The sequence below is a fragment of the Dunckerocampus dactyliophorus genome, chromosome 12 (assembly GCF_027744805.1).
Source record: "Dunckerocampus dactyliophorus isolate RoL2022-P2 chromosome 12, RoL_Ddac_1.1, whole genome shotgun sequence".
NCBI lineage: Eukaryota > Metazoa > Chordata > Actinopteri > Syngnathiformes > Syngnathidae > Dunckerocampus > Dunckerocampus dactyliophorus.
This window is the reverse complement of record NC_072830.1, coordinates 25,020,928-25,041,781: the sequence shown is the minus strand read 5'-3', so window position 1 is coordinate 25,041,781 and position 20,854 is coordinate 25,020,928. Positions and strand designations below refer to the sequence as shown.

Sequence of the window (20,854 nt, the reverse complement as noted above, 5' to 3'; positions counted from 1 at the left end):
TTTATTGCAATGACAAATACACACCTTGCATCCTTGTACAACAGGACCACATTTTGACATTGACTATAATATCCTTAAAAGCATGCACATTGACATGGGAGAAGCAAGCAGTTACACCAAGAAGAATCAAAATGAAAGGTAGCGCTGTTGACTTGACTCTCACAATCAATTTTCATTCAATGTGGTTTGAGCCACAGCACAAAGCAAACATCGGCATGTCAATTACCACATGCCTGCAGACTGTGCTGACGGGTCTTTAATACCGAGGTGCTATATTGACTGTGAACTAAAGAATCATCTTGGGTCAATGTGCTCTGCAGCAAGACAGAATTCCTGGGGGGGCACACAGCATGATCACTTTGGTAACGTGGAAACAGATCTACCAGTGCAGTAAGGGCCAGCAAGGCCTTCTCTGCTGGCCTAACCATTACCAGAAGCACTGACCTACTTAAGTTGTAGTATTTGTTCCATGAAATTATATTAATGTATTCTCAAGTCTATTATCTTCATTTTCTAGCATGTTTCTTGGCTGCAGTGCTTCCAGTAGCGCATGCGTATGTTAAATTACATTTTTTTTTGTCAAATCAGACTTTAGCTTCTATTTGTTGCCATATGAATGTACTGTGCCCAGGGCCTTCAGAATCAGGAGTGCTGGCGCCTGTCACATACACATTATTAGCAATGGACTGTTTTTTTTAGTAGTGACTCTCAGAGCCAGCTTGCAGGCCCCCAGTTCTGACTGGTTCATCAGAGCAAAGAGGCAGCCCCTCAGTCCTGATTGGTTGATCAGAGCAAAACTGTTCAACAACATAAGTTACACCCTCAATGGCTGACTGAGGAGGAAATGAAGATGACATCTCTGGTGAGTAGATGTATTCACTTAAAAGGTTTTATGTTTTTGTCATGTTATTGGATACATTTTGATTGCAAACTACTTGTTGTAGTATAGATGTTTGGAGTTTACCTTTAATCACCAAGCCGTTGTATTTATGCTTTATAAGCGTCTTTCTACTGCCGATCACCGGTAGAAAGTAGTCAGTGACTCGATGTTACTAGCAGTATGTAAGTCAAACGTATTGGTGACTACGTATCCAAAGATAAGGGGACTTATATTGTTATTGATGGAGTGTTGGTATGGCGGCACTGTTACGGCGGTCGCGGCTATTTTAATGAGTTCCATTCACTCTAAATGCCGGTATGGTCCATTGTTAATAACTCTGTAGCTCTGTGCAGGGGACTCTGGTTCAAAACCCTGCTATTGCACATATTTCTTATCATTATTGTTTTGTTTTTTGGTAGTGGCTGACATGGTGTCTGCTGAAAAAAAATCCTGGACAGCCCATTGAAGTCCTGGTCCTAGGTACCAATTGCACTGCCTGCGACTGAGCTATACTGTACTGCACATCAAACATATAAGAGAAGAAGAAAGTATTTTTGCTGTGACATCATCCATGTCGATTCAATATGACAAAAAGACGTACTACAAAAAAAAAACGTAGTGTTTTTCTACATTCACATTTGACTTCTTTTTTTTTTTTTTTTTTTTTTTTTTTACAGGGGTTTAATTTTGGCGCCGCACTTAAATACTTTGAAGTGATATCCCCCAATGGAAACTACGAAAACACTTGTTCCTTAATAATGTCTGCTGGCATAAATACAACAATTTTGCCCAAACATTTTAGAATTCAATGCATTAATAATGTGCCTCTGGGTCGTGATCCATTTGCAGCATTTGAGAGGCTATGAAAAATTGTCACTGTCCCATGAATAGAGATGCAGCTCTTGTACCCAAACAAACAAAATGAATGATAAATGCTTGCTAAAGACCTGTGCTTGCTGGTGGATGAGCTCTATGTAGCCAAAGTGCTGCACGCTCATTCACCGTAACACAGACAAAACAATGATGGAGGCCAACTAAGCACCTTATTCAGCATCAGGATACTTTTTCAGTATACAGTATTGCTTTTGGACAAATTCTCTCAAAGACAAGACATGAATCTCTATTAAATGAACTTCCTGTTTAGCATCTGATTCATTTAATTCTATGTTGTTCAACAACGACGTTGTTGTTCACCTGACTTCTCTTTTTTTTATAAACAGTAGTGTTTATGTGTTAACCATTTGTTCTTAAACAACCAAATATGTTGTGTTAATAATTCCTTAAGCACCAATGCCACCACCGCTCAACATACAGTATGACGTTCCATGCATCAGCATAAAAAAATCAATATTATATTTGGGGTGCCTAAGATAGAAGGGTTTGCACGGTCTTTGAGTGCTGCAATGAAAAATCCGATCCAACGATCCATTCGAATAAAGTATGATGGCTCTAATTCTCCTGGCAAGTGAAATGTAGTAGGAATAAAAACAAAATGGTGTGCCACAACCCTCAGCACACTTCCATGCTAAATAGTTCTGTGGTCTCCCACAGTGGCCTGATGTGAGCATGAAATACATGACAGCTAAGAAGTCTTATCACTCTTAGGGATTCTTCATTAATAACACAAATAACACACGTGAGACAATGGACCAGTTCTAAACATCTTGGAAGTAATGCTGCTGGGTTTTGTGTAGGTTTTATCAAATGTTATGGCCTATATTCCCTTCTTATTGCAATGTTGATTTAATTAAATTCAAAGTAACTATTAAGTCAGTTGTCAGGTTCAGTTGGTATGGATTCCAGATGCAGAGACAGACACCGAAGAAGCTGCAGCTGCTTTTAATGAAATAATGCTCAGGCACCAGCAAAAATCAGGAAACAACACTGGAGGTAGACTGGAGGGTAATTGGCAAAAAGGTAAGGCTGAGCTGAGAACCCGCACAGGATGAACAAGAGATATATAGCAAAATATCTCTCGGGGCCAAGGTCAGGAGCTGTAGGAGATGCGAAGCCAATACTGGAGTCAGGGGTTGACCAAGAGCAATGAACCTGTGTCTACAAGTGTCTACAAGCACAATAAAAGGGGAGGCTGATGATGAGAATTAGGTGTGTGCCATGGTACCGCCCAAAATCGGGACTAAGCCAGGACAGCACAAACAGTAGCATAGTGCTTTGCTAAAGATACATACAGTCTACTATTTTCAGTGGAACCTCAGTTAGCGTATTTTTCGGTTAACGTAAATTTTGCCTCAGTTTGTGTACAATCTCCGGTTAGCGTACAATATGGTGCGAGTCTTGTCATGTTGTGAATGTAATTTTAATCATAAAACATCCTTGGCAGCATCCTATTAGCTTGCCACCACATGGAAAACAGGAACCAGAAGTCAGCTGTGTCGCCTGTCTATGATGTCATCAGCAGTGGACTCTCAGAAATTTTAACACAAAACACATTTTTATAGTTTTACAATTATAGTTTTACATGCATAAAACAATTGTAAATGCATATAAATGATAAATTCTAAGGCTCGTTCTAAGGTTATTTTTACCTTCACTGAAGATGTGACTGTTCCCAGGGACACAATGTGGCGGCGAGATCAACACCGACACCACCTTTGTGATTAGTCATGAGTTATTTATTGAAATGAATCTTGTTTCTCACCTTCTTTATCACATGTTGGCACTTGTAACTTTCTTTTTGGGTTGTTGAGGTGAGACACACGATTGAATTCAATAAATAGCTCATGGCAGAACAGGAGGGTGGTGTCCATGATGATCCCATTGCCACATTGTGTCTTTGGGAAGAGTCACGTCAAGAATCACATGTTCAGTGATGATAAAAGTACCCTTTAATGTCCATTTATTTGTTTCATTCATCGTTTATATGTATTTATATGCATTTCAAATTGTTTTATGCATGTAAAATTATACTTGCAAAAGTATGTTTTGTGTTACCATTTTTGGCTTTCTGGAATGGATTAATTGGATGCAGGTTATTTCTTATGGGAAAAATTGATTTGGCTAGCATCCATTTCAGTTAGAGTCAGACCTTCTGCAAAGGATTAATGACGCTAACCAAGGTTCCACTGTATTATTAAATGCATATTATACATTCTTGGAATGACCTTAGTCTTTACTTACAGACATTTTTCTCTGATATGAACCCACTACAACTTGCATGGAATCAAAGAATTCATTGTAGAGAGGAAAATATGTGTTCATGTTTGGTCAAAATTCCATGCATGTCACACTATAGCCTCTGTCATGTGGCATTCACAATATGGTGCCATCATCGGCATCATTATAATGAGACTCTACTAATTAGCACACAGAAGTCCACTGGTTGGGAAATTCATACAGACTCTGATTCCAGTGACACTGTGAGAGCAGTGGGGTGCCAGCACTCTTCTAGATCCTGTGTCCCGCCGGCAGCACAGTTGGATTTCAGCACCATGGACAGTTTCCGTAAATCTGAAAGTTGAAGAGAGCAGGATTGTATCAATTACTGCTTGCCACTGACAAGTCATGTCAAGTATTCCTGTGTAAAAACAATCTGCCTTTACTAAAATAATAATGCTCGGTTTTGATTGACAATCCCAGAGCGGTATTCATTTAATGTCTTTATTATTGGGGCTGTATTTTGCAGTGGTTCACCTTGCGGAGGACTGATTCTCATATTGGGTTGGCTGCATCAAAGTGTCAACAGCTTTGATTATGATGCAGTGCAGTTCTACACCACTGAAACATATTAAATTAATACCTGCCTGAGTAAAACTGAGCTTTATTATCATTATTTAAAACATATTTTCCCTTTTATTCAGCTCATTAGATTATATTTTATTCGATCTCATTAGATTGTGTGGTGTACCTAATGTTACGGTCGGTAGGTGGGTTGTATCGCACTGGGGCAAGCAGAAGATGAGCATATTTCAGTTGTGCTATGAGTAAAAATGAAAGTGCACCGTCTGTCAGATAATGTACCGAACCACCACCATGCACGGGACACTGCAGATACGCCAACATGTCTTGTTTCCACCACATTTACATCACATGAGATGCTTGCACTTCCCTCCATATACTTTTATATTTCCATTGTCTGTAGCCAGATGTTTGAGCTGGTCCCGTTGGAATTACGATGCAGCTGCAGTCGGACGTGCAGCTAAACCTGCCGTGCTTCTGTTGGGACACACTGAGCTTGGTTTGGATTGGGAGTGCACCAATGCGTCAGGCTGAAATGAGTTTGACGCAAGAGGGATCCCCCATTATACACTTCTCAAGACACAAATGACTGATTTTACAGCCAGGTGCTTTTTATTTTATTCCTACGCGCACGCAATGAGTAAATGTGAAATGTAAAAAAAATGAAAACAGTTATTCGCTAAGTGTTGCGTTGTGCAAGGTGCGTACAGGTGGCGAACGCAATCCACGCAATCCACGCCTTTCCGTATGAACACTGAATCCACAGTCTTACAGGGAAAGTGTGTGTGTGGTGTGGATGGATGGGAGGGTGTGTGGGAGACAGAAAGGGAGAGAGCGAGGAAGAGGGGGGGGGAGGTGGGTGCGCATGTCCAGTTCCTCCATGCAGTCTGCTCTCCAAGCTCGCCAATCTTGCAACGACTTTCCCCACTCCTTCTTCCCGCCTCTGCCCTTCCATGTGCACCGGACACACATTTCTCTCTCCAGAGCGGACGGTGCATGCAGGGGGCAATAACTACAAGAAGTCCACCATGGAATAGGAATACTACCTTGGACTATATACACTATACACGGGAGGGAAAGCTTTATCCTCTCTCTTTTTTCTGACGTCTTTTCCCCTCTTCCTCCCTCTCAATGTCTCTCAACACTTTCTGAAGGGACCCAAGTAAAGAAAAATGAGGATTAATATTTTCTCTTGGCACTTTCTGGGCTTGTGTTCCGTCCTCTGGGGCTTGGCGACAGGAGCGTTCCCCAGCTCAGTGCAGATTGGTGAGTTGGGGAGCTTTTTACGCACAAATGTCAATTTTAGATGAGCACACATGAACGATTGGTTTTAATTTATTCCGTTTTCCCATATCATATTCACAAGCATACTAAGTGTTTAATTGTGCGGGTGTTTGTTTAAATAAGCTTTTCCTTCTTCAGCCTTGATCTGTTTAGACACTGCAGTATCCTCCTCGCTCTCCCTCCCTTTCCCTGCATCTTTCCTCCCTTACCGTGTGCCTCTTCTGAAAGAAAGGCAAGCCCTCAATTCCTTACAAAGCACAAACAAGTGATAAAGTTTGCAAAATGTGGATGGTCGCTGCAAATAACGTCCTTCCTCCTCCGTGGCGCGCACACGCACGCAGTGAAGTGTGCGATAATGAATGCACTGCATCACTCCTTGTGGGGGGCAGTTGGGAGGTCCTATAATGAGATTCAGCTCCTTGACTCTGTCTGCCTACAGCTGCCATAAACTTAATGTGCTAAATATTTTTCCTGCCTGGCATCCACAAGCACATAGACATATTTGCACCGCTTTCTGAGCAGCACACACATAGGGATAAGTAATGTACATTATGGTATAGAATGTGGTCACACAGCCAATAGGTCTGTAACAGAGTGGCTGGGGCTGATCCTTTAGAACCATCACTTACAGCTTAGTGTATTGCATTAGATGGTTTGTGCTGCTTCTTATAAAGTGTTTTTATGCATGTGGAATATAAACCAACACAAGTTCACATGTGACACTGCTGCTGGCAGGTAAAGGTTATGTTCACATGCATACAGTACATAACCTTTTTGTTTGCTTCTCTGCTAGTTCGCTGGAGGAGACGTTTACATACATCAAACCTGACTTTTATTTGAGGTCTGCAGTGGTATGTCTAAGGTCAACATCCAATTAGCTTATTTATTCATTCAGGGAGCTGGAGTCTATCCCAGCTGACATTGGGTGAGCGGCAGGGTACACCCAAGAGTGGTCGCCAGTCAATCACAGGGCACTTGTAGAGAAACAAGCATTCACGCTCACATCTATGTACAATTTGGAGCATCCAGTTAACAAAAATGCATGCTTTTGGTCTGTGGAAGGTAACCGGAGACAACGCCAGCAGTGGGTGAACATTCAAACTCGAATCAGGAACTACCTGGCTGTGAGGCAGATGTGCTAACCACATGTCGCATCATACTGTTCAATTTGTTCATATTTACAACAAATATTTCTGTTTTCGAATCAAACGTGTTAAAGGGACATTTTGGATTTTTTGACCTGAAGTCGTATGACATCCACATCAGCAGTGTACCACAGCAACAGTGACTTACCCCCCCACTTGGTCCCACGAGTCCAGCTCTGGTCGGATTTCCGTGACAAGGAACGCAGTTCCGCTTAGTTGCTGGGTCATTTAAGTAAAGAGTTTGGCTTCTCAAAACAATATTTGTCTCCTGCCGTATCCCTGCGCACTGTGGCCTCTCCATTCTTGTGTGTATGATGAAAACGCCAGCATCTTCTTACGATCTTAGGGCCCGAGCACCAGCGATACCGAAAGCCGTTTTGAAACTGCTATGTTTATTTATTTATTTATTCGTTTATTATTCCGCAACATTCCTCACATTTTTGAGGGCCATACATGAAAACTCACCAAATTTTGCAAGCGTGTCAGCTCCGGCGAAAACTTTTATATTTCAGGGGCCCCAAACACAAGCTTTAAATTGTGAAAAAATTAGCCCCTGCCACCAGTTTCATGGATCATCACTTGGTGGTGACGTCAATCATTACAGGACTCACAAATAAGTCTCAAGAACCCATATTGTCAAACAAACAGGAAGTCAGCCATTTTGGTTTCCGAAAACCAGGGGTTGCATTTCCACGAACTAGTCCTAGGGAGTTTGATCAAATGAGCCCAAATGAAAATCAACGGACACTAGACAGATGGGCAATGTTAAATTGTGAAGCATTTTAGGCTGGTCCGTAAGATGTGGGCGGGGCTTGGCAACAAACTCTCACGTTATGATTCTAATGTTGCTTTGAACTTTGAACAAAACTGTAAATGTTAATAACTCGGCTCCACAAGGTCAGATCTTCCTTATAATTGGTACATATGATTAAGACAGCACATTGAAGCTATGCATAGCTCACTTTGTGAATTTGCCTCAGCGCCACCCAGTGGCAACAGGAAATTTAAAAAAAAGAAGTTTGCAATATACATTAGCCTTTTCCTCCTAGGAGATTTTTCAGATCGACGTCAAATTCAATAGGAAGCATGACTGGCAGACTGATGAGCTTAAATTGCGAACCGTATCCTTATAAAGTCGTGTGGTGTGGCATAGCGGTGAAGTTTCTGCCTTCGCCATTGAACATCAAAGTGTGATAATTTGACTACAAAACTTATGCGGTAAGTAAGAATCCAAGCCTTAACAATATGGTGCGTCTCCCAAATGAGAGCATCCCAAATTGACTGGCTATCGCTCCCTAGAAATTAAAAAAATATATATATCCCCTGCCACCCGTTTCACAGATCTTCACAAAATTTGGTGGAGACATAACTCATGAAAGGACGCACAAAACAGTGTCAAGAACCCATGTTTGAAAACAAACAAGAAGTCGGCCATTTTGGCCAAAAACCAGGGGTCGTACAGAACTTTGACGAACTCCTCCCAGGGGCTTTGAGGAAATGAGGCCAAATGAAAATCACAGATACTAGACATATGGGTGATTATATATTGCGGACCTACGCCATAGAATGTGGGCGGAGCCTTGGAGACTCGCCAAGCGACACGGAACTCAAATAACTGGACTCCACGAGGTCAGACTTCTACAGTAATTGGTGTGTATGACGTAGATGACACCCTGAAGAGATCCATATGTCACTTGCTCAATTAGGAGCAGTGCCTCCTTGTGCCGACAAGAAGTGACAACTAAACCCATGCTTTATACAAAAGCCCACTCCTTTGAGTTAATTTACTGAATCACTTTTACATGTATACAGTGCACATTAAACAGATTGATGACATGAAGCATGATGTTTCATTACACGTAATGGGTGGAGCCTGCCGGCGAAGGCTGCTCCTCAGCATTAACCATTAGAGAGTCATTACTTCACTTCATATCATCAGATCTCCTTCAAATCTGTTATTAGGATTAAGGGTTGGGGTCTGATCAGGACTACATTTTGATACTCCAATGGCGCCACCAACTGCTGGAAATGTATAACTGCTCTAACTACCTTCTACATCATCCGATTGTCCTGACTTTTTTTATGGTGGGTTGGGCATCCGACAGGACGTGACCACATGGCCACCTTGGCACCAGTGTCGCGCCCTCCTGGTCAAAAATGATCACTGTCATAACTCACTTTCATATGGTCAGATAGTCTTTTTTATAGTGGGTTAGGTCACCCTCTACTCTGTAACTGTGTGTATACATCGACTCAGATGGCGCCCCCTACTGGTTAAATATAATGCATGTTAAACTTCTGCTCGAGATGCCCCAATTTCTTTCGAACTGTGGATACTGGCATCAAGTTCTGCGTCCGTGTGCCCATCGATTCACATGAATCCCGAGTTGCGTGGGGGTGAGAGGGCCCGTTCAACGCTGAGTTCTCTCCATTTTGCGCCCTCCGCTTTAAGATAAAGTCTTTGTTAAGCCTTTCACGATAATCAATAAATCAATTAACCGCACGATAAATAAAAACAAGCTCGATCATTTTGCCGGCCTTGATATATTGACATGTGCATGCGTGTTTGTTCTCCCCTTCTCTCGCTACCAAACAGGCTGGATGACAAGAGGATTCCCTCTGTGCATCTGTCTCAACACCTGGGCGTGTTGGTTATATAGCGGAATGAACAGATTGAGTGAATCCTCCTGTCAGTTGCTTTGTCACAGTGGGGAGAGGCGGGGTGCTAGCGAGTGCACACACAGAGTATTGCAAGCGAGCGTCGTGAGGAGACACAAGCAAGCGGAAATGGGTGATCCTTCTGAAATGGGTACCCGCAACAGCGCAGTTACTTCAGGGGTCATGATGCACAGACGACAGTTATTTGAAGCCTTAGCCATGTGAAAATAGAAAAACATGTTGAATAAACAGGGAAAGCAGTGTTGAATACTTTCTTCGTGCCTGATGTGCATAAAACATGATCTGACGTCAATTTCAGCCCGTTTGCGCGTCGTCATTTTTTGACATGAAAAAGACAATTAAATAAATAATACAATACGGGTTATTGCTTCGTTTTTGTCAATATTGAGACAATAATGAAAGTGACGCTGATTCATATATGAAATATGGCGTAGTGTCTATGATACGCATTAAGTTTCATTTTGTTACTGTATCTATTTTTCCGAATGAATACACTTTGGGGAACTACTGTATTGTGTTACATCATGTTTAATTTATTTTATTGAAAAGCTCTTGATATTTAAATTACAATGTTAAATACTCTTGAGAACTTACAGTTTATTGCTTTTGATACGGTTTACTGGGATTATTATGCCATATATTATCATTACATTCATGAAAAAATGGTCTCCAAATAATGTTGACAATAATATAGTTTATTGTCAACTATTTGTAGGACAATGTGACAGGCCTGGTCTTTGTTTTTTGCTGCTCCATGCAACGTAATCTTTTGTTCATTAAATACTTTATTAATCAGATTGGCCACCATGTCCTTGCATCCTCAGGTCACACTACAGCAAGTTATTGCAGAATGTGACGCTCACAGTCCAAAAACATTTGTGTTGGGTTAATTGGAGACTTTAAATCGTCCGTAGGTGTAAATGAACTATGACTGACTGGTGACCAGGCTAGGGTGTACCCCATTTCTCTCTTGGCTCTAGCTCATCCATGACTCTGAGCAGGATAACGGTTAGGAAATGAATGAATGAAATGATTATCAGCTTGACATATTTTCTGCTAACATTCCACTGATGTAGAATGTGTACATGTGAATCTCATGTCTTTGCTTTAATGATGTGCTCCAATCGCTACATTATTTATCTGAGACACATATAAAGAAGTGAGGAGGATGAACTATTCTAGCATGACTAAGACACACACTGTACCGTATAATATGCCCTGCCTCTCAACTCCTCCTTCCTTGTCATCATTCCTCTCTCCCCTCCCGTCGTTTAACCTTTACTGTTAAATCACTGTGTATCACAACAGTTAAAGCCAAGAAACATTATCGGGGGTTAAGTCAAGGAATATAAATAGATTGAAACCCCACTATTTGAAAGGTATTAGGACGCATATCTTTGGAAAAAAACCTGGTTTCTCCCCTAAATCTTGTGGGTGCACCAAGTAAAGCGTGGAAGAACTTGCACAGAACCCTGATCTAAAGCCCATCAAGAAATTTGGGGATGGCTTCATGGGTAAAGAAAGTCTTCCCAGATGAGTGGAAGCTGTTATCGCTGCAACGGTGGAGACAAATTGCGAGTATTACTTACCTTCTGCTGTTTAGTTGTTATTGTAACCTCTGCAAGGACACATTGCGTTCTTACAAGCATGAGTTCAGATCTATAGCAAGACAGTTTTACATACCATTTAAGCATGTTAGGTGATTTTATGTTTTTGTTCACATTTTTATTTATTCTGCCATTTAACTTGCTGTAACAATGCCATATTTTATTCATTTTCACTTCATTAGCATCGTTGGTAGTTAGATTGCAATGTCTCCGGCATAGTTAATAAAAGAAGCCTCCTTGTGAATTTGTAAAAGCTTTTGTTGGCATGGAAGTGAGGTGGTGCTCTGCTCTTCACAGTCATTGATACTTGAATTGCCCGTCTCTCAGATCAAATGTTGCTCTCGTTTTTTAACTTAGCCGTCTTGTTGAGTTTGTCTCATTTCTTTCATCTCTTATCCCATTCTCGTTTTTCAGGCGGGATATGAGCGTCTCATTTTAAAAGGCCAACTGACACTTTGTATCCACATTGTCATTCTTTTCTTTGTGCGTAGCCTGTGCTCTTCTCGTATGTAGTTGACATTTTTGTGATCTAGCCTTCCTTTGTTTTCTCTATCTCGTTATCTTTTTGATGGTTGACCTCTGTCCGGCTGGGTCTTCCCGCCCTTACGTGCCTCTCTGTTCATTTGATTTCATCACCAAACTGTGCAGCGTTGGCATTCCGTGTATCTTCTTTCACGATGTGTGTGCAGAAAGATAAATAATACGTTCCTGACAAATGGTAATAAAAGTTTTTGTTTTATTCTCTCTCTTTCCCTCCCTTTCTCTAATTCACCCAACCTCCTCATCAATCTTTCTTTGCTCACATTCCGTCTCATGTCCCTGTGCCTCACAACTCCTTTTTCCTCCTCTCCCTCACCTTTCTCTTTGTCTCTCTACCTATAGGCGGGCTGTTCATTAGGAATACTGATCAGGAGTACACAGCGTTTCGACTAGCTATCTTCCTTCACAACACCAGCCCTAATGCCACGGAAGCCCCCTTTAACCTGGTCCCGCATGTGGACAACATAGAGACGGCCAACAGCTTTGCAGTCACCAATGCATGTGAGTATCTCAGCATCTTCTCTTTGGAACAACCAGTGTCAGGATGGCGCCTGGTTATTTTCAATATGCATTTTAGAATTAATACAGATTAGTTCGTCAGTTGAGAAACATAATGTGTATAATTAACCTTTTAGTGCTGTTTTTGGAGCAATTTCGTCCATGTGCAGGGCTGGAGTAATGTCTCATGTGTGCTTCAGGGCTCTGAAATTGCCAATAATTTGATTTGAATGTACATTGGATTAAAAGGCGCCAATCTTAATAGCACACAAAGGGTTTAAAGTGTAAAAGAATGGCTTGATGCAGCAAGTTCAGTATCTTAATTGCACCAATTGAAGTAGTTTTGAACACGGGCTCCACAGACAATGTTGCCAAGTGTGAGTCTATCACTTCCTGTTCCTGTTGGCTCCCTGTGTAAAGGGGCGAGACACCATCAGACCCTGGTTTGCAATTCAGTAGTGGCTGTGATTGGCATGCAGAGGCTTTTTCATTGATTGTGCTTGACAAATTGTGCCTGTTCAAGTACAAGTGACCAGTGTCAAGTGTGACAACAAAAAAGATTCAGAGCCGTTATCGCTCTTGCTGTTTCTGCTGGTCAGCTATGTATTTTATTTCAGTTTAATGATTTTGTATCTAAGAGCACAGTGGGAGTGTGGTTAGCACACTTCTGCCTCACAGCCAGGTGGTTCTAGGTTTAAATCCTAGCTAGCAAGGACTAGCAGTGGCATGTGGCAGTATTTTTCGTTAAAATCTGAAAAAGACGTTGCAGCTGATGCAAAACTTGTCATGCGCAAGTTTCCCGTGGTGGCACGAACTGGGGACGTTTTATACAAACAACCTCATGGCGTATTTGAAGCAGCATCACATGGGAAACTGTTGCTGACTATTGTTCTCTGTTGGAGTAATACCCCTTGATCAAGCCTACACTACAAAATAAGTGTGTATGATTTGGGCTGATATGGGTTCGATATTGGTATTGGTCGTTACAGTATCGGTAACGTATCGGATTTGAAAAAGTTTGAGAGGTTTGTTTTGGTAGCACAATTGTATTTATTTGCTCATGTTATAATAAATCCTACATTCAAAACAAGTTATTGTTTTATAGTATCCTTTAGTTGTTCATATTTACCAAAGATTGACTGTGCTCCTCTGTATTTGAGTATATCAAAAACACTATATCCCATGCCCATTCGTGGTATCATTCTAAAATGCTGCATCATGAAAGGTTGATTAAAGATGATTAAATATTTAAGGTTATTGGCTGCATATTCATATGTTACCGCCTGCAAATCCTTTAATATCATATTTCTCTAGGGTAGTTTAAATTCAACTGGGAGGTCCAGTTGTGGCGTTTGTATTGGCAAAGCAACCAATTTTGTGCTGTCAGTGTCAGCCAACAGTCTCTCAGCATGCCAGGTGTCTGTGTGCTTCCCAGAGTCTAAATGGCTGAAAAGTGCTGAGGTGTTCCTCAGCATGTGCTTTTGAGGAAATTGAGTAGGGGGAGCACTTGGCTGAGAAGGTTTACTGCTCTTGTTTCCTCTTTGCTGTGAGAAAGTTGCTGTTGTACAAATAATGGAAAGGAGATTGGGATATTTTGCTTTATTATGGAAAATATAATTTAATTTACATTCAGATTGAGGTACTAATTCTCCGTGGGAGGCAGGTAAGGAATGCAGGCAGCCAGGAAATTACATGGCATAGTTCACTTTTGCCCTCATCTTATCTTAAGGCTCTGTCCGTCTGCGCCGTTTCGTCTGGGAAACCACGATGTATGTTTTTTTGGACTTTTTAAATTTGTTTTTCAGCTAGTTTACGGGCGTATCTAGATGTTGACAGTCAACGCCAGTCATTCCAAACTTTGGATACGATATACAGTCATGGAAAAAATGATTAGACCTTTCTTCACTTTCTTGTTCATTTTAATGCCTGGTACAACTAAAGGTTGATAAGGTCATAAGAGTTACATTGTTTGGCAGTACAATGCTATAGCTATTCATGTATGAACTTAAGTGATTTTGGTTATTATCAAGAAAACCATGGAAGTTGCTAGATATGAGCTCTTAAATGTACCTTTAGTTGTACCGGGCAATAAAATGGATCAATAAACTGAAGAAACAAAGGTGGTCTAATATTTTTCCATAAGTAGAGCTACAATATGCAAAAGCATAGGGGGAGTGAGACAAAAAGCATTTTGAAAAAGTAATTTATTGAAAACAACACTTAAACTGAAATAGGCTGTTTATCAGCTGATGTCACCACAGGCTATAAAAGCCCAAATCTGCTCAAAATGTTCATTTTCTGTCAGGCATTCACACTGTCATGCCCTCCTGATTGCTAACGCTAAGAAGCTTTTTCTTTTTCAACGTGGTCGGTTGGGTGCAGTAAATCAGTCATTCTACATTTTTGAAGGATCCTGAGCATTATGGGAAAAAAAAGTCAAGCGGTAGACCCAAAAAAATCACAGACAGAATTGTTAAACTGAGCAGTGGGACAGAGCCTTTAGGCAGACAGTTCTTTCTTTGCAAAGCTTTACATAAGGCTATGTTCACACTGAAGGGTATGATGCCCAATTTAGATTTTTTTTTTGTTAAAAATCCAATCTTTCTTATGTAGTCGTTCATGTTACAAAAAAATGTGCGGTGCATTTGTGTGTAATGTGAACGCAATGCGTCCATGAAGTGACACGCATCCACACAAAACACGGTGCAGTATGTTTGCATAGATCTATGAATTGGAAGGTACAAAGTGAATCAGATCGCATCCCATTGTACAAGATAACATGAATTTAATTACTGATGCGTTAAATGGGTGTGGACTAGGGATGCTCCAATCAGGGTTTTATGCTGTCACCTTTATTAAGACAAAAACATATTTCACTTACTCTATCAAGAGAACGTGGGCGGGGGTATGAGCTCTACAGGCTGCATGCTGCAATAGTAAGATCCAAAGGCGATCGGCTTTTGTGATCAGCGGCCGATCGATCGCAGCATCTCTAGTGTGGACACTACTGTTTGTTTGTTTTATTTACAATGCCTTTTTGCGCCACCATTTAAGTAGCCAGTGGCAGTTCCTGCCCAAGCCAGCTTTCTATTTCTTCTCTTGATCAAATTCTCTAGTGCCCTTCCATTCATGTTGCACAATCAAACATTGATCAAACCTGCAGAAATGTTCTATTCTGTTCAAAGGAAGACCCCAAAGCAGGAAAGCAAACATTACTGGTTTAATTTCAGAGGAATAATATATAATAAAATACCATTCACAAAGCAGCAGTGCTGCAGCCGTATAAATGTGTCTTCCTGGGTTGTCTTAAACGAGTGTTTTGCATCATCCAGCTCCATTGAATATGTGTGAAAGATGACAATGAATTAAAAACATGTGAGTTCAGATCATTTAAATATAGTCACAGAAGCGGATGAGTGTTACAGAATATTAATAATGTGGTCTAATCTCTCTCTGTATCTATGATTTATGTCTCACATTATTCATTTTAAAGAACAAGGGCTTTTATACTACTTTTATAACAATCTCATAATCATACTGGGTGGAAACTGTTCCTAAAGTGGAATAAAAAAGATCATGAACTGATCTAAAATACCAGTTACCTTGTGTCAGAAAAATATACCATCAAGAATTACAAATTAGAGGCATTCTCGTGTAGATATGATGTGGGTATATCGCTTTTCTACCTTCATGGTACTCAAAGTGCTTTGACACTGTTATCACATTTACTGTACCTACTGATGGCGCAGCCTCAGGAGGAAGGGGAGGTTCAGTATATTGCTCAAGTATACTTAGACTTGGTTAGGAGAGGATGGAGGAACGAACCAGCAACCTTCAGGTTGGGAGATGAGGACTCTACCACCTTAGCCATACTGACCACCTCCTAATCCTTAGAATTTTGCAATGCAATGCTTTGGAGCCATTGATAATAATTGAGTATATCATCGACTGTGTTATTATAAAGCCCCTGTGTGTTTTGCGGCTGTTATTCCACCAAGAAATCTAATCATAGCCATCCTAAAACAGAATCAGACGTAGACAATGTGATGAATCACGTAATTATTTTCTTTGTTTAATAAGTTGTTTGTATTCCACGGCCTAAATGTAATCACAAATGGGTGTATTCTTCTACTTTGCGCATTTGTATTGCTTGCGCTCTCGCTCTCTCTTTCTAAACCACACACACACACACGCGTGCACACACACACACACACACACACTATTGCTGCTGGTGGGCCATAAGGGGAGGAGTGTCTGGAAAATGAAACTCTTCTATACGAACCGTCTCACACTCAGCAAGCAAAATCACTTCTCTCTCTTTCACCTACAGTATTTGTTGTCTCCCTGCTACCAACTCTCTCTCTCTCTCCCTTCCTTTTGCTCACTATTGTCCTCCTCTTTTCCATCTCATTGCTTTCCCTCTTTTTCTACTCTTTTAGTTTCATCACGTGGTGCTGCTCCCTCAGCACGGGCGTGGTGAATGGATCTCTAAATTAATCCATGGCTCTTGCTCCGGGTGGCGAGCAATGCTACTGAATTAGAATAGGGAATTCTCTCACTGACCTTGACCAGGCCTTCTCTTTTCTGGTATGCAGGGAGCGTGAAGGGATCATAAAAAAAATATGTTCTGCTTCTATTGTCACACATTCATACTGTATATTTCCTGCTGTTATCTTATGTACGTCTTTACTGTGCACATATTCATATACAGTGTCGATTTTTTTTCGCATTTTAGTGTGAGTGACATATGACAGCATATGCGTCTTAATTCTCACACATTCACAATAATCTCTTTAGCTTTCTGCTGCATCGTGACTCCTAAATAAAAGAATGCGACGAGATTAGCATGACCGAAAACTGTTCTGTGTGTGCATCTCATATGGAAATATATAGAACGTGTGCAAAGCTCTCAGTGTCAATGCGAGGTGGACGACTATAAGTGAGAGCGTGACTGTGCATGAGCAGTGCAGGAAAGAATCAGTCTGGACATAAAGTGATGAGGTGAATTAGGGATAGAGAAGCAACAGACGAAGAGGATTTGTAACAAAGAGGTGCTTATGCATGGTTTGTGCTACCAATGATGCAGTGAAGGTTGGTAGACGCAGTCCTTGTTATGTTTGGGTATTCTTCTATTTGAAATGACTTGTGGTTTAATACTAACATTGTGCTCTGAAGCCACAGCAGTTGTGATGGTAGCATGTTGTGGTTTGGGTGGTTAACCACTGCAGTGATCCATTGCCTCATTTGTCTTCTTTTCAACTGTGCCATTGAGAATCATTTAAATCAATACTGTTTATGTATTATCGACTGACAGATTGCATTACAAGCTTGACTGACACTCAACTGATGATGTTTACAACGTACCAGCATCAAGCTCTGTAAGTCTCAGGGAGGTGTCCCTGTGCGATATAGACACAATTAGAATTTAGATACGATGACGCTTTCAAATTTATTTAGCAATACATACAATCAGTAACTCAGTCATGTGTCAAATGTTTCCAACTTGTCAATCATTATTACTTTATTATGTTATCATCAGTGTGTGTGCATAACAGTATTAATGTCTAAAGGTGAACACCCTGCAGTCAATTTGACACATTGGGTGGAAATACTGCACGCCCTGGGAGACCTCACAAGAGCTCAGTTTTGTAAGAATCACAAGATGATCACAGAATGCATTTTTGTATTTAATGAATAAAAGAATTACATGAACAGGTTATAGACTGGAAATTACATGCAGTAAGTAGAGTGGCATTGACAGCATACTCACCTTACATTGTTTGACTTGTTAAGGTTGAGCGTTTCTTTACATTTACTGGTTTATAATAAAATTAGACGTTGAACGAGCATCTGTGGCATTACACCTTTGTCATTAAAGCCTGGATGTAAACTTGTTTTCGGACTGTTAAGAATGTTAATGTTAAACTTTGCCTGTTCAGTTCATGAAGGCTTTATGGTGGCCAGTGGCAGAGCCAGAAATTTTTCATTGGGGTGGCCAAGGTGAGACCATTACTCACATGGGGGTGGCAATAAGTTGATACCTGAAATGTTTCCATACAGCTCCGCCACCGGATGTGGCACTTTGATGTAAATAACACGGTGGCCGACCGGCGTCCTGGAGTGTGTTTGACCTTAGAGGTTCCATTGGAGACCAAATCCCTCCATTCAAGTAGGCTTCTCCAAGCCTCACCAAAGAATAGTGGTGTCTGTTCTGTTCTCATAATTAGCAAGCACACACACACACACAAACAGCTGAAGGTAATAGCTTCAACTGAACATTGTAGATTCGCTTTAATTGCATTTTTATAATTTGGTGTGAGTCAGTCTGCCTGATTTAGATGCAATCTGTAAGTTCTTGGGTCTGAGCAATCACAGAAAGATAACCAACATAATGTTCCAAGAAAACTGCATGTCACATTTATCCTCCAAACGAGTCTACACAATTTACATTTCAAAATTATTGTTGGCGGTGTACACTAAAATGTACAGTATAGTCCAGGATTTTTTTTTAACCTCTGGGACGGATGTTAACACTATGTGTATATGGAAAGAGAAAGATGGTTGCGTGTAGCAACAAACATGAGTCATCGGCCCATGATGTACAGTGCATTTTGTATTCTTTGTATTTGAAAAGGTGGAAAAGGACAAGGGAAGGATGACAATTTTTGCTTCGCACATCTCTGTTGAGTAGTAAAGAGTTGCTTTCTGTGAAAACAGTCAGGAGGCACTACCAGCTGATGTAATATTGATGTAGTGAAACACTATCAGTGAGACATTGAACAATCCACAGTTACAATCTCCTGCACTAATAAAAGGATGACATTGCATTGTTGTTTTTATGAAAATATACTGTACACTTTATACCATTGGAAAAAATAACTCAATGTGCAAGAAGTATGTCAGCCTTAAAGGGATAGTTCTGATTTTTTTACATGAAGTTGTATGACATCCCCTTCAGCAGTGTAGTCCAGCAACAGCGACTTACCCCCCACTTGGTCTCCTTAGTCGAGTCTGGTCGCCAGTCAATCACAGGCCACATATAGAGACAGAGAAGCATTCACACTCGCATTCGCACCGTCACTGGTTGGGAACTAAACCCAAGCTGCCTGCCTGGAAGTCAGGCAAGGCATCCCAGTCGTCCCCATCATGTCATCATATTGAATTTGTGAAAAATGACATTTGCCATATGCTGAGCCTTCGGAGAACTATTCATAGACTGAGCATTCATATCCGTATGTCAAGCCTAAACCGTTCCCATATATTTGCAATACTACATTCCGCCATGGTTCTTTTCAACTCATTTAATGGGTCAGTCATCCTGCAGATGATTTGAGTCGCTCTGTAAATCGTGCTGTACGATCATCTTTATTGCTGACGTTTTGTATGGTTATATGTCTTCTTAATGGCTACACGGGGGAAATAGAGTGAAATAATATCTGAAAACCTGGCAAGGCAAGGAGATTTATTTTGCAGCAAGCCTGCTTTTATTCATGTTACTTACATACAGAAGTGGATGGTTGACTGAGGTGGCAAATATTAAGCATGCTGGTTTTAAGATGTGTTGTCATGTTGTGAGCATGGCCACTACTGATTCATTTAATTCCTCACATTAACATGTTTTCAAGGGCTCCACTAGTTTCATTGAAACCTGCAGTTTAAGGGTTGAGTAGTATGGTTAAAATGTGATGAGCTGTACATTGATAGTGTAGTAATTCTTGGCTTAGTTTCTTGCAGCGAGCTCGTGATTGGTTTTTGCTCAATGTCCATATATGTCAGTCTGACTGTGAATAGTTTTTTCTCTATACGTGCCTGTGTGAAAGACTCCAGGGTTGGGTCTCGCCCTAAATCACCTGCTTCCCACAACCATGAACAGGATTAGTGGTATGGTTGGATTTCAGGTTCTCATGATGCAGTTGTCCACTTGCATCACAGAAAGAAGAAGAAAATCTATGACACCAATAGTGTCCAGATAATCCCAATACAGTTGGTCCTTGGGTTATGTATGACTTCCATTCCTTCACGGTGATATAAATCCAGTTTTGGTGTAAATTATACCAGAACACAACACATGACGGACATATAAAGCACACTGATAAAAAGATGAAATACAACAATTTCCACTCGGGGAGCCAAAGACACTGGTTGCGACCAGTGGCACAGTGGTCATGACCAGCTTCTTCCTGGCACAGACCAACGTACCAGCTGCTCCCTGGTACAAAGGGCACTAAAATTACAGGCCCTGACCACCTCCTTGGTGGTCTATTCTCTTGTTTGGACGAGTTTAGTGTTCTGTGGAGTGTTTGTATGTACTTATTTTCAATACAACTTTTACCTTTTCTCACTGTGTTAGCACCACTGCCAGTTGAATAAATGTGAGAACCTAATCGTTTGTCTATCGACTCTTATTGTACAGTACAGACAGAAGCTGGAGGGCTACTATTCCACCTCAGACCCTCGGCACATGTGGGCGGGGCTCCAGCACATCACAGACTATCGACAGCAGAGTAGCGTAGCCACGTCCAGCC

General features: G+C 41.0%; 1 protein-coding gene across 7 annotated transcripts in view; it reads left to right on the top strand.

Moving 5' to 3' along the window:
* The first annotated feature begins 5,476 nt into the window (after window positions 1-5,476).
* gria4a (glutamate receptor, ionotropic, AMPA 4a) overlaps window positions 5,477-20,854 on the top strand; it is a 130,748-nt gene continuing 115,370 nt past the window's right edge. For all 7 annotated transcript variants that reach the window (XR_008573052.1, XM_054793230.1, XM_054793229.1 and 4 more), the window contains exons 1-2: window positions 5,477-5,842; window positions 12,174-12,332. Coding sequence is in view for 6 of the 7 variants with exons in the window: in XM_054793230.1 (XP_054649205.1) it covers window positions 5,749-5,842; window positions 12,174-12,332 (253 nt within the window). In the remaining variant the exon portion in view is untranslated. The remainder of the gene's footprint in view (window positions 5,843-12,173; window positions 12,333-20,854) is intronic.